Source organism: Typopeltis vanoorti, chromosome 24 (genome assembly GCF_054136105.1).
Source record: "Typopeltis vanoorti isolate ZY-2024b chromosome 24, IOZ_Tvanoo_1.0, whole genome shotgun sequence".
Taxonomy (NCBI): domain Eukaryota; kingdom Metazoa; phylum Arthropoda; class Arachnida; order Uropygi; family Thelyphonidae; genus Typopeltis; species Typopeltis vanoorti.
Genome location: NC_143572.1, coordinates 51,054,680 through 51,069,854, shown reverse-complemented (window position 1 = coordinate 51,069,854; position 15,175 = coordinate 51,054,680). Strand labels below are relative to the sequence as shown.

The following is a 15,175-nucleotide window of genomic DNA, read 5'->3' as shown; positions in this document are numbered from 1 at the left end:
TGCATAATATATAATCATAATTTTAATAATAAAAAATCATTGAATTTAAAAAAATACTATTATTATTATTATATGTATGTAATTTTTTATAATTTTTAAATTTTGTAATTTCTATAATTTTATAATGTACTGTATTTGCCGGCATATAAGATGCACTTTTTTCCTTTGAAAATATGTCTTATATGCTGATACTCAGTTTTTTGTTTTCATTTCCGGAAATTTTCTCTGTTCTGAGTTACACGATTTCTTTCTTGCTTCCTCGCGGTATGTGAGAGCATTCCAGTTACGTAGAGTTCAGTGGATGTGCATGCGCTATCATCATCGACGATCACAGCTGTGTTTCTGTTCGTTTAAACTTTCCAATGGTTGTTGTGGCTGATGACTGAAAAACGTCATCATTGCTAGAGTATTGCATACAAGCTACGTGTGATTGCGTATGCTAAAGAACATGGAAACAGGGCTGCAGAGAGGCATTTTGGCCACCGCCAACTGAGAAAATGATAAGAACTTAGCAGAATCAGGAAGAGGATCTAAAAATCTTTTTTTCCTAAAAAATTTGTGCAAAAAAAGGGGTGCATCTTACACGCTGGCAAATACGGTAATTATTATTTGTATGCAAGAAATGTGTTTAAAAAAAAATTAACATCTGACCTCTATGGAGTCAGATGTATTGTGGGAGATACACACTATTGCACACAATGCTCATCCAATCATGCCTTAAACTGATTCAATGTGCCTACATTCACAGCACACTCAGGCAATGCATTCCACTCACCAACCACTCCATGCAAAGAACCTGAACTAAAGCCTGGCTGGCTGAGTGGTTAGCGTATCCGTTCTCCAGCCAAAAGGCTGCAGGTTCGAATCCCACCATGGGCATGGATGTTTGTGATTGTCTTTGGAAATACTAGTGGTGGTGGTCAGCGGTAGATGGTGTTGGTGTAGTTGCGGTCAGTTGGCGGATTGAGTGGCAGAGACAGCTGTAGAGCAGGTGCCCTCCCTTGATGAGTCTTTGGAATCTCTGGAGGTGTCATATAATAATAATTATTACAGTACTTCCATTATCCTTAACTACTGTACTAGCCTTGATGTGTATATATGTCCATAATTACAGATGTGAAATACCCATTGAAGTCAATATAACCTTTGAATATTCTAGTATATTGACTATAATAATAGTATCTTTTGGATATAATTTATCTTTGTAACCAGTTGGGTGGTTAAATGGACATTAGTGGAATAATGCACTGGTATAAATACACTCACGTGCAGACACTACATGAGCAAGTGAGACTGAAAAGGAGAAACATATGAATGCTGGATTTTTATGGATGTCAGTTTACTGGATGATAAGCTGTTTAACCATTCCTTGAACTCATCACCCTCTTGCTCACAGCTTCCTTTTGTAACTTTCAGGGATTGCCCTCCACCAAACGAAAGAACTCCCTTGTGTCAACCCTGTAACTACTTCTCAGCAGTTTAAAAGTCTCAATCATATCACCTCTCCTTCTTCTATCTAACGAAAGGATAATTTCTATGATGTGTAAGATAATTTGGATTTTGTTTCTATTTTGTTGAGGAACTTCCAAGTATATTTTTAATACACAGTAATATTCTGCCTTATGATGCTTTGTTCATAAGAGACTTTTTGGTATTTGACCAGTGCCCATCATATAAATGGGCACTGGTCAACTATTCAACCAGTGCCCATTTATACGATGCTGTATTCACTCATGTGACTGTTTTATTAATGGGACGCTTCCATGAATCAACTGATGTTCAGTTTTCACGAACTGCTTGTTTTGATGTCATTGTTTGCTACATTCTTTGAGTGTGTGTGTGCTTTGGTGTTTCGCTGTGAATTACAAATTATTTATAACTATTATTTTATTTTATTGTTGTTATTAATGGCAGATAAAATTCACAGTAAGGGTGCCATTACTAGTGAAAAGAAGAAGAGATATAAACCTATTACATTAGATAATGAGATTAAAATTTAGTGATGTGTATCGAACACTGAAATAGGTCATCGGCTAAACTTGCTTCACGCTACTATTGCTACAGTTGTTACAAACAAAGATAAAGTTCTTCATGAAGTGAAAATTGCTACGCTAGTTAATACCACAGTTCTGCATAAATATGACAATCTTATTGCTGAAATGGAAAAACTTTTAATAGTGTAGATTGATGACCAAACTAGTTGGCATGTTCCCTAAGCAGAATAGCTTTTTCTTTCGTGAAAATTATTCAAAATTTTTCTATTGCATATCTGACATAAATGAATGCTTTATTTATGCATCTGTGCATACATGTATGACTTAAAAACTTTACTGAAACATTACATACATCTACAAGTGAGGGGGTGTGTGGAAGGCAGCGATTTGCTATATGATGTAAATTAAACAAAGTTTGTGCATGAACTATTGTTCAAACTTTGTGCAAACTTTGTTTGCATATGCTTGGATAAAGGATGAAACCGAGAATATAATTTCTTGGCATCTTTAATTTATAGCATAACCAAGTTAAAAAAACTTTCGCCATATGATGGTGGTCTGGAACCTAACATGTCATATGACCAGGGTCTGCCTGTAATTATTATTTCCCAAGACCTCATGGAGTCAATGACTCATCTGGGAGGTCCTTTTATCACACACACATCTCATCATACCATTTCTTAAACACACTCAAACTCCTTGTAGACACCACACTCTCAGGCAAAGCATTCCAATCATTTACAACTCTGCACGAAAAAACCTGCCTCTCACTCCCCTACTCACACCCTCTTTATACAGTTTCCAGAGATGACTTCTGGTTCTCCCCTGATCTCCCACTATTCTCTGTAGAACTTCTCCACCACTGATCTTATAACAACCCCTTACCAACTTGTAGGTCTCCATCATATCTCCCCTCTTCCTTCTCTCCACCAGACTCTGTAAATTACATCTTCTCAATCTTTCCTCATACTCAACATTCCAGAGGTCAGAAATTACCTTAATCAGTCGCCTTTGGACCCTTTCCAACATCTCTTCATCCTTCTGAAAACCAAATTACCAAATCTGAGCACAGTAGTCCATGTGTGGCCTAATCAAAGCCTTATACAATGAAACAAGAATCTCCCTCCTTCTACATGTCAGTGTCCTCCGTAATATTGTTTTATATTTTTTTTTCTGCTTTCCACAGTGTGATAACATCTAGATATGATTTAATATCCCTTTTAAATGATGAATAAATTAAAAAAAAATCACAGTATTGCTCTAAATTATACTCAAATCTCAATTGTATAATCTCAGTGGGATACTGCATTCATCCCTTAAAAAATAATTAGTAAATTATTTTTTGCATTCATATTTTATTTACTGTGCGCTGTTTTTTTTTAATGTAAAAATTTATTTTATAATCTTCTTTCTATATCATGTTTTATATATAAAAATTTTATACATGTTTTATAATTTTCATTTTGAGAAATATGATCAATGTAATTTAATTACTAAAGATAACTGTATTTTTCAGGGATATTTTCCAGGTTTGATTCAGGTTGTATATGTTCTTAGGCCTGCAGGTTTCTTACAGAAAACTATTTCTGAAGTGAGCCATAAGTTCTTTAAAGAAGATTTTAAATTTAAGGTAAAGTGTAGAAAGTATTTTTAACTTGGGTATAGTTATGTTAAAGATACCAAGCAATTTTAAACCCGGTTTTACTCCATTTTTTCCAAGTAAGCAAACAGACAAACTTGACATTTGTCTGTTTGCTTACTTGGAAAAAATGGAGTAAAACCAGGTTTAAAATTGCTTGGTATCTTTAACATAAAATTTAAGGTAAGTATTTATTCACGCTAAGTTGTTACCATTGCATTTTATTCATGTGAATGTATATGATCATTATAAATGCCTGCATTATTGTTGCTTTGTGTAATTAATAGTAATATTGTTTTATATTTTTTTTTTCTGCTTTCCACAGTGTGATAACACTCAGATATGATTTAATATCCCTTTAAATGATGAGTAAATTTAAAAAAATCAGAGTACTGCTCTAAATTACACTCAAATCTCAATTGTATAATCTCAGTGGGATACTGCATTTATCCCTTAAAAGTTTTAACGGAGCAGTAGCTAAAGTAGAACAATTTTACCCTCTTTCTCTCCTTTGGGACTAGCACTTTATAAGATTTGTTAAATTGGTATGCCAGGGCTGCTGTTGATCCACTGGAACATTCTCTTCATACACCCAGTGATGTGTTGTAGTCACACTGCCTATAATAATATGAGGTATGTTTCATTCCTCATATACCTCCTTTTCATTCATCATCAATCCCTCTCCAGCATCCCTTCTACATTCAGCCTCCTCATGTCACATTTGGTCTGAGGTATTTGATGAACCACTCATTAAATACCTTAGCTACATTCTCTGCAGTTGCCAGTCCATTAATTTAACCCACTAATATTATCCTCCCAAAATTATTCTTTCTTCTACTCACCTCATATCAAAAGACTTCTCTAGGATTTTTTTTTGTCCTGGTCAGCTGATTGCTTCTCATACTGAACCTTGACTATTGTTGCCACCCAAGTCATCTTCCTAGTCTGCACTTTTCATCTAACTTCTTATCTCTGCTTTAGCAGGGAATACTATTTCTTAAGCTTTTCATAATCACTAGCCTTGTAATTTCATATATATTATTATTTGTCACCTCCAGGGAGTCCAAAGACTCATCGAGGGAGGGAATCTACCAACTCTGTCTCCACCACTCACAATCCACCAACTGACTGCATCTACACTAACACCATCTATCGCCGACCACCACCACTAGTATTTCCACAGACAATCACAAACATCCAATCCCACGGTAGGATTTGAACCTGCAGCCTTTTGGCCGGAGAGCAGATATGCTAACCACTTAGCCAGCCTCTTTCCTCACAGAAATTTTCATATGCTAGCTGTCATCCAGGTGATCACCTTAGTCACTGGTGTCATCTGGAGGGAGATACATCCCATTCACATTATCTTTAAAGACTTGATTTTTGTGTGCCCTTCATTACATGCTGCCTAAGGTAGTGGTCTATCAAAAACTCAAATTCATGAATCTCAAGAAAGGCTTGAGATAACTTACCTTCTAACATATAGATAAATCGGCCCTTCAGAACGCATGCAATTTACAGACAAAAAATACCAGTTGTGGTAGTGGGCGGTGGATGACGTTGATGTAGATAATTGATAGTAGAGTAGAAGTTAAACACACTAATAAAAGGCAAATATCTAGGTCTCATTTCCTCTCACAAGACCAAGAAAACATGGGCTGAGTTTGTCTTGTACAGAAAGTAGTGCAAACCCCTCAATGCTGAAAGTTATATTCTCATAAACTCTCAGGAAAATTCAGGAAAATTTTGAATTTGGCTATAATAATAATAATGAGTATATAATATCCTTCATATCAGTAAATTAATTTTTTATTATTCCCACATTACATCTCTTCATTTCAATCTAAAATGGTAATACAGATTGTATTACCATAATGAAAATGCTTACCTAAAATTAAAACCATACTGCCTCAAAACCACTGTTAATAATAAAAAAACAAAAAACTAATGTAAAAAAAAAAAAATTGATCTTTGAATTGCAAGGTTTTCACTTATGTTTCACAGGCATCTTTAAGAAACTGGAACAGCAATTATACAATACAAATAACAAATATTCTAAAAAGAGCTGTCATAGCTGTCATTGGAGAGACTGCTGCTGGAAGATAGAGAAGTGAATAGAGAGAATGAATCAGATCGAGAGGGGAGTGATGTGGAAGAGCAGGAGAGTAAGACAGGAGAGATTGAAGGAATGGAAATGAATGTGGAAGTGAGTGGTATGAGTATAGATAATGAGAGAATGGGTGTGCAAGAGGAGCAGGGAAACGGGGAGGCTCAGGGTGGACAGGGATACACAGCGTGAGAAAGGTGGATGCTCCAAGAGGAGGTGAGAGAATGTGTAGGCAGGAAAGTAATAGGATGATCAGGGATCAAAAGGAAACAGATGGAATTGCAAAGGGTTTTAAAATGAAGAAGCAGAAAGGGAAATGGCCCCAGTCCAGCATGGAGAGATCACATCGAGTGAGTGGTATCAGTGGAACGAGCTGTAGATCCAGAAATGAGTTGTTGTGTTTGTATACCAATGCTAGAAGTATAAGAAACAAGGCGGATGAAATGGTTGCACTAATTGCTTCTGTGCACCCAGAGATTGTCGGAATAAGTGAGACATGGTTAGATGAGGATGACATCCTGACAGGAATAGAGATGGAAAGGTATGATGTGTTTTGTGAGGATAGAAGGGGTAAAAAGGGAGGGGGAGTGCTATTGATGATAGAGAAAGAGTTATGTCCATACAAGGTAGAGATGCAAGGGGGAAATGGGGCCAGTGGTTTTGAGGCAGTATGGTGTGAGATAGAGGTGAATAGAATCAAATACTTGGTGGGATGTTGTTATAGACCTGGTAATGTGGATGGTGGTGATAGTGAAATGTATGGTCAAATAAGCCAAGCAAATAAGAAAAGGGTGATCATTATGGGTGATTTTAATTATGGCAATATAGACTGGAATGAAGAGATAGCAACTGGAAGTAAAGAAAATGAGTTTCTTGAGTTTTTGAGGGATAACTACCTCAGACAGTATGTAACAGAGGGCACAAGAGGATTAAGGGTCTTGGATTTGGTCATCTCATCGGAGGATGTAATTATCAATGAGGTATCAAATCATCCACCAATTGGTGAAAGTTACCATGAGGTGATTACTTGGGTGGTTGCCAGCAGTGCAAGGACCCCTGTGAAAAAAGGGTATATGTGGAACTACAAGGGGGGTGATTATGAAGAGCTCAGGAGACAGCTTGCAGGTGTAGCATGGAATGAGGAGTTAGCTGGAAAAGAGATCAATGCAGCTTGGGGGATTTTCAAAAAATATTTAGTGGATGCAATGTCTAAATGTATACCACGGGTGAGAAGGTTAAATAAGTTAGGTGTGAGATGGATGAATAAAGAGATTAAGCATGCAATACAGAGAAAAAGGGCATTGTGGAGGCAGCATAAGAGAAGTGGAAGTAACCAATTTCATGAGTTCTACAAAGACCAGGCAAGGAGAGTGACTTGGTTGGTGAGAGTAGCTAAAGAGAGGTATGAACAGCAGTTAGCTAATGAAGCTAAAAAGAATCCTAGGGAGTTCTTTCGATATGTAGCCAGCAAAAGAAAGAATGATTATGGAAGGATGACATTGATTGGAGGAAATGGTATAAAGACAGCTGTTGCAGAATGTGTGGTGGAGATACTTTATGAGCAGTTCATAAAGATCTTTCAATCTTGTGAATGTGACTTCATGGAGAGATTAAGAGCAGTTGATGATGGGGAGGAGAGACTGACTGTAAGTGAGCAAGAGGTGTTTGGGGAGTTGAGTAAACTAGATGTAAATAAGGCTGTGGGACTTGATAATATATCACCGCGTATTCTGAAGGAATGTGCCAGAGAGTTGACACCTGCCTTGACGTATTTTTTTAATACGAGTCTTGCACTTAGTCAAGTCCCTAAAGAGTGGAAGGAGGGCAAGATTGTGCCACTTCATAAAGGAGGTGATCGAACTCAAGCATCAAACTATAGGCCTATCTGTGTGTCAGGTGTTGTGGTTAAGTTGTTGGAGAAGCTTGTGAGAACTAGGATCCAGAGTTGGGTTGACAACAATGGTATAATCTTTGATGGACAGCATGGATTTGCTAAAGGGAGGTCGTGTTTTAGTAATCTACTTACTTATTACAATAAAGTGACTGCTTCCTTGGACAGAGGAGAAGGATACACAGTAATATACTTGGATTTCGCAAAAGCTTTTGATAGAGTACCTCATGATAAGTTGACAGTCAAACTAGAGCAGATGGGGTTGGATATTAGATTAGTGCATTGGATTGGAGACTGGCTATCTGATAGGTATCAACAAGTTGTGTATGGGGTGCAATATCCAGGAAAAGGAAAGTCACTAGTGGAGTGCCTCGGGGGTCTGTTTTAGGGCCATTATTATTTAACTTGTATATTAATGATATTGGCGAAGATTTGGATGGAGATATTCAGTTGTTTGCAGATGATGCAAAGTTGGGACGAACCATAAAGAGTAGTGAAGATGTTGTGGCCTTGCAAGAAGACTTGAATAAATTGAGTGATTGGGCAAGCAAATGGGGATGTGAGTTCAATGTTGCAAAATGTAAGGTTTTAAAATTTGGAAAACAAAGATGGGATGCAGAATTTATGCTTGGTGAGAATGTATTGTTGGAAGTAGAGGAAATAAGAGATCTGGGAGTGATAGTGGATAAGGATCTAAAATTTAGGGGTCACATCGCCAAAATTGTGAAGACAACACAAAGACTTCTGGGAATGATGAGGAGGACACTGACGTGTAGAAGTAGGGAGATTCTTGTTCCATTGTTTAAGGCTTTGATTAGGCCACACATGGACTATTGTGCCCAAATTTGGTCACCTGGTTTTCAGAAGGATGAAGAGATGTTGGAAAGGGTCCAAAGGCGACTGACTAAGGTAGTTTCTGACCTCTGGAATGTCGAGTATGAGGAAAGATTGAAAAGATGTAATTTGCAGAGACTAGTGGAGAGGAAGAGGGGAGATATGATAGAGACCTACAAGTTGGTAAGGGGTTGCTATAGGATCAATGGTGGAGAAGTTCTACAGCGAATAGTGGGAGATCAGGGGAGAACCAGAGGTCATCCCTGGAAACTGTATAAAGAGGGTGTGAGTAGGGGAGTGAGAGGCAGGTTTTTTTCATGCAGAGTTGTGAATGATTGGAATGCCTTGCCTGAGAGTGTGGTGTCTGCAAGGAGTTTGAATGTGTTTAAGACCCGGTATGATGAGATGTGTGTGAGATAAAAGGACCTCCTAGATGAGTCTTTGACTCCATGAGGTCTTGTTTAATAATAATAATAATAATAATAATAATAATAGTAGTAGTAGTTACAGTAAGTTAACAAAATGGTCAAAAACACTCCCCTAACTATTAAAAAAAAAAGTATGCCATTAATTAAACAATTAGGAAAGATTAACAAATTTAAAAATACTATCTTCACAAAGGAGTAAAAGTAAACTATATGATCTATTTAAGTTAGGGCAATGAAGTAATGTTTCACAAGTAATATTTGCAACTTTCCTTATATAGATATTTTGTACAAAATCTGCTCTTTTATAGGAGTTTTGTCTTATTCCAGAGGACTGTGTTTTGTAGAGATGGCTAATATATATATATATATATATATATATATATATATATATATATATATATATTGCCATAGAGAAGAGATCTCTATGGCAAAAATTTTATAATTAAAAGAGCAAGTTTTTCTATGTGAGTTTTCCATCTTTCATTATGAATAGTATGCTAAGTCAGTTTTCCAATTTTAAAACATATTTTTCATCTTAATGGAGAGCCCATATAAAAAAAAAATGTGATTGCTAAATCAAGGTTTTAGCAAAAAGGACTAATTATGTTAGAGTACCATTTCTAAAACATAAGGTGGCCCAGGTTATTCCTACCTGCTGTAAAATCAAATAAGTTTTTTGGTCTCCTAAGGCTCGTTGGATTTATGAGTTCTGCATGATGCAAAAAAATTCTTAGGCCCTTTTAAACATAGAAATCAATGCTATTAAGAACACCTTAGAATTGGTTTCATCTGCTGATTTTTTTCAATATTATTCTCCAAATCTCATGTTTTTAATTCCACTCATGACAATTTAAAATATAATTTTTTTTAAAGACAAACACTTGTAAATTCAAGTACCAAAGCAGGCTTTTACAAACACCCATGGTTGGGGGGGGGAACTCAAATCCACAGCCTATTGCTTGGAGAGTGGGTATGCTATCCATTCAGTCAGTCAGACTGGCAATTAATTTACTTATCAGCTTTTCTAGCCAATGCTTATAATATTAGCAATATAAATAAATTAGTCTCTAACATGTGTGTGTGTGTGTGTGTGTGTGTGTGTGTGTGTGTGTGTGTGTGTGTGTGTGTGTGTTAAAGATACCAAGAAATTTTATACTTGGTTTTAATCCTTATCCCCAAGGAAGCAAAACAATGTTTTGTGTGTAAAATACAGTCACGTCTGAGCTACTTGTATATAGAGGCTAATGACTTCATATCACTTGCCGTAGTATCTATTCCATAATGCAAAGCACGCCCCCTTTCAAACGTGTATAATGCAATGCATAATTGGAAGGGACACTACCCAGACTGGCTTATATATATATATATATATATATATATGACTTCTATATTACTTCAAACCTTGATATCTCTCCTGGGTTTGGCTCCCACTGATGAGACCTCAATAAAGGTTAAAACCAGTCTGGGTAGTGTCCTTCCCATTATGCATTGCATTATACACGTTCAAAAGGGGCGGGGATGCTTTGCATTATGGGATAGATACTATAGCAAGTGATACGAAGTCATTAGCCTCTATATACAAGTAGCTTAAAGTGAACATATTTCACGTGCAAAACATTGTTTTGCTTCTTTGTAGAAAAGATAAAAACCAATAAATATCATATCGTTTGATGAATACTTGACAATAATAATCTCTCTCTCTCTCTCTCTCTCTTTTAAATAATAGACTCAATACTTTCTTCCATATGCCTACCCACTCATATTCTGTAATCAATTTTACAAACCACTCCCTTGCCATTTTTCCACTACTTGCATGGGATGTCAAAGACAGCATCTACTGATGTGATTATTTTCCTGTTATTTGCACGTCTTCACATGAACCATGTTCTGCTACACGGATGTCCATGTGGAAATTGGATCATGCTGACTGGAATACTTTTTCCCATCTTGCAAAATTTAATGCAGATACAACCAGTAAAACATCTATTAGTGAAGCAGTAAAGCATGTAGCAGATTGCATTGTCCAGAAAGCAACAACAACTTCAATTTCAACGTCATCTCGATTTTCACTTTATCCAAGCTTTTGGAGGAACTCAGAATGCCTGGCATGTAAAAAAAAAAAAAAAAAAAAAAAAAAAAATCAACACAAAGCATGGGATATATTTAGATACCACACCACATCAAACTTAATAGCTTTTAAGTGTACTCGGGTCAGAGCACATCATTTAAGATATCATAGTCAAAAGCAATCTTGGATCCAATTTACCTAATCAGTTAATCAAACATACAGTTCAAAAACTGTATGGGAGAAAATCTGGAAAATGAAAGGTAGATACAGAACACACCATTTGTCTGCCTTAGACCAAAACGGATGTGTTGTTGCTGATCCCAAAGCTGCTGCAGACACTTTGGAGAAAATTTTACCAGAATCTCAACAACAGCTTCATATCCTCCTGAATTTTTAATATTGAAAAAAGAACAAGAGAAACCATGGCTAAATTTTTCTACCAATGGGCTTGAGCTGAACAATTGGCCATTTGTTAATGAGAAAATAAAAAACTCTTACAATGTCTTGCCCTAGTACAGTAGGGCCTGATTACATCCATTATGAAATGATAAAACATCATCCATCATTGTCTATGGATCTCTGCTTAGTGTACAACAGAATACTTGCAGAGGAAGAGTTTCTGGATCCTTGGCATGTCATTGTTATCTGACAACCAGATATGAATCCAACACATGCAAATAATTGTTGACCTTTTGCTCTGAGCAGTTGCCTTTGTAAGATATTAGAGAAAATGGTTAATGCCAGGCTTTTCTGATATTTAGAAAGTAACAATCTTCTCTCCAATACATAATGTATCTTTCATAGTCATCGTTCAACTTTGAACCATTTGGCCCATTTATAAACTTGTATAAGAGATGCATTCCTGAAACAAGAATATCTGGTTTTAGTGCTCTTTGACATAGAAAAAACTTTTGACACAGCATGGAGATATAACCTAGGTCTCAGAGGACACATTCCTGTATTTATTAAACTTTCTGTCCAGGCGAACTTTCCAAGTTAGAATGGGAAGTATGCTATCTCACCTATATCATCAAGAAAAGGGTGTTGCCAATGCTCTCTTATAAGTGATACTTTTTTGGTCTCAAAGTTAACTCATTCACTGAACAGCTTCCTCTTAATGTAAGCAATCTTCTGTGTGTTGATTATTATTATTGTTATTATTATTATTATGATCTGACTGATTCCATGGAGTCAGATCTTAATAATATTGTGGGAAGTAGACACTGTTGCATACAATGCTCATCCAACCATGCCTTAAACTAATTCATGGTTACATTCACAACACACTCAGGCAATGCATTCCACTCACCAACCACTCTCCATGCAAAAAACCTTCTCCTCACTCCTCTGTTCACATCCTTCTTATACAGTTTCCAGTGAAGGCCTCTTGTTTTACCCCCCGTCCTATTCTGTGAAATATCTCTTCCATGTCAACTTGATAACTCATGACTAGCTTATATGTCTCAATCATATCTCCCCCCCGTTCCTCCTTCACAAGGCACTGCAATTTATTCTCTCAATCTGTCCTTGTACTCCACATTCCATAGACCATTGACCACCTTTGTGAAATTTCTTTGGACCTTTTCCAACATATCCTCATCACCATGATAACTGGGTGACCAAATCTGTGCACAATAATCCATATGAGGCATGATCAAAGCCTTATACAATGGCATCATAACCTCTCTGTCTATCCTGCATGTCAGGGTCTTCTGCATTATTGCCATTATCCAATGTGAGGTCTTCACAACTTGTTTAGTGTCACCCCCTGAATTTCAGGTCCTTGTCCACCACTACTCCCAGATCTCTCATTTCCTCTACTTCCTTTAAAGTTTCCCCACCAAGTGTATGCTTTGTATCCCATTGTTGCTTACCAAATCTCAAAACCTTATACTTTGCAACATAGAACTGATAATTCCACTCACCTGCCCATTTAGGTAATCTATTCAAATCCTCCTGTAAGGCCATAACATCTTGATTCTGCATTGCTCTCCCCAATTTTGCATCATCTGCAAACAGCTGCTTATCACTAGTTAAACTCATCCCAATATCATTAACCCTTAGACGTATAAATTATTTTTAAACTCTAAATTCATTTAAAATTGACGTGAAGTTCGTAACATCTGCGATACGTCAAAATCAATTTTGGTGCAATAAACAAGAGTGTCACAGATATCTTTGTATGTTAACGGGTTAAGATACAAATTGAACAACAATGGCAAACCTGACCCCAATGGTACACCACTAGTGTACACCTTCCTCTTTCAGGACACTGCACCCCCATATACAACTTTCTGATGCCTATCTGACAGCCAGTCACTGATCCAACTCAGAAGTCTGTTATCCAATCTCATCAGTTTCAATTTATTTAACAACTTGTTGTGTGGCAATCTATCAAAATCTATTTCAAAATCCAAATACACAACTTCATGTGCATCTCTCCTGTCCAAGGTATTTGTCATCTTTTTAAAACATGATCTAGTTTTAACAAACCCATAATGGCTAAACAATTTGTTGTCACTCTCGTAACATGAGGGTAATTGAAAGACAACTTCAGCAAGCAATTGATCATGTCTTTCTATGTGCTTTTAGTAATGGGTTCAGGTTTTTCAGTAGTAAAAGGTGTCTGTGTACACTTCTGTCGAAAATGCACTCTTCATCCAGATCCCTGAATTAAGAATGGAACAAACTGTTATTCCAGTAACAACAGAATCCAAGTTCTTTTTACTCCTCTTTAACAGACAACTTACATTACTTGCAACATTTGCCAACTAAGAGAAAAGTGCAAGAGCCCACCGATTCTCCTTGGCACTCTGTCCTCTACTGAATGGGCTGCAGATTGATCTTCATTGCTTCATCCTTATTGTTTGAAAAGTTTGGTAAATTTCCAATAGACGGCGACACAATTCGTTCATTCATACCAGTGTCAGCACGTATCATCTTTTTCATGACCTCTGAAATTTTAGGCCATGTGATGCGTAGTTCTCATTTGGCAAACATTTAAAATTACTGTGTTCACATTTTTCATAAAAATGGAGGAAAAAGAGTTTCGTGCAGTGATAAAACACTTATTTGAAGAAGAAGTGGATGGCCATGCAGATTAAAGCTGAATTAAATGCAGTTCATGGGGACTCTGCACCAGCATTAAAGACTATTTATTTTCGGATAAATGAGTTTAAACATGGTTGTAAGTCATCGAAGATGAAGCCAGCTCTGGATGCCCGACTGAGGTCACTACGAAGGAAATGATTGACAAAATCCATGGTGCATGAGATTGCTGAGATTGTAGGCACCTTAACTGAATGGGTGTATAATATCCTGAATGAAAAATTGCACACAAAAAGCTGTATGTGCACAATGGGTGCCGTGATTGACTGTCGATTAAAAACGTATGCAAAAAGACATTTCTTGCAGTGATGTTTCATTGCAATTTGCAGGATTTTTTGCATTGATTCATGACTGTAGACAAAACTTGGATCCACCACTACACCTGAGTTCAAGCAGCAGTCAAAACAGTGGACAATGCCTGGTGAAAGAGCACCGAAAAAAGCAAATGACCTTTGCTGTCCTTGTGCGAGTAAACGTAAACCAACCAAGTAACCAGTATTTTTACAGATCTGAGCTAGATGCTGGAATGCCACCATACAACATATATATGAAATTAAAAATGAAATTAAATAAAGTAAATATAATGAAATAATAATAAAATTACATAAATAAAAAATTTTAGTTAAAATGACATGAGGGGAAAAAGTGCATGTAATGGGGAAAGTTATTTTCTTGTTTCATAGGATGAGACTCTTCCAAATCTTTGCAGTGAATAGGTAGCCGTTTTGATTTAAGTTTGGTTGATGTAGAAGTGCTTCAATACTCTCTTTAAACAACTGCTCAAATTAAAATCAATGCCAGTGTAACTTGCATGTATTGAACCAGAAGATATTGTGGCCATTGCCTGCTGTATACTGTGAGAGGCTGGATTTTTTAGCTTATTGTGAGAGATGTAAGATTGGTGTTCCTGTAGTCATTTTTTATCCAAATATCTTTTTTGTCCAAGGTAAGACTAGAAGCAGTCACATTAAAGCTGATAAACACCAGCGAGTGAGAAGAGTGGACTCTGCACTTCAGCACTCTCTTTAAACTGTTTAAATTTAAACAGTTTAAAGAGAGTGCTGAAGTGCTTCTACATTGCCCAAACTTAAATTGAATGACTCTCT

The 15,175-nt window shown here is 36.7% G+C and overlaps 1 protein-coding gene across 2 annotated transcripts in view; it reads left to right on the top strand.

Moving 5' to 3' along the window:
* LOC150093190 (guanine nucleotide exchange factor DBS-like) overlaps positions 1–15,175 on the top strand; it is a 450,940-nt gene that overhangs the window by 174,391 nt on the left and 261,374 nt on the right. For both annotated transcript variants that reach the window (XM_090413275.1, XM_090413276.1), the window contains one exon: positions 3,511–3,624. In XM_090413275.1, the coding sequence (XP_090269401.1) occupies positions 3,511–3,624 (114 nt within the window). The remainder of the gene's footprint in view (positions 1–3,510; positions 3,625–15,175) is intronic.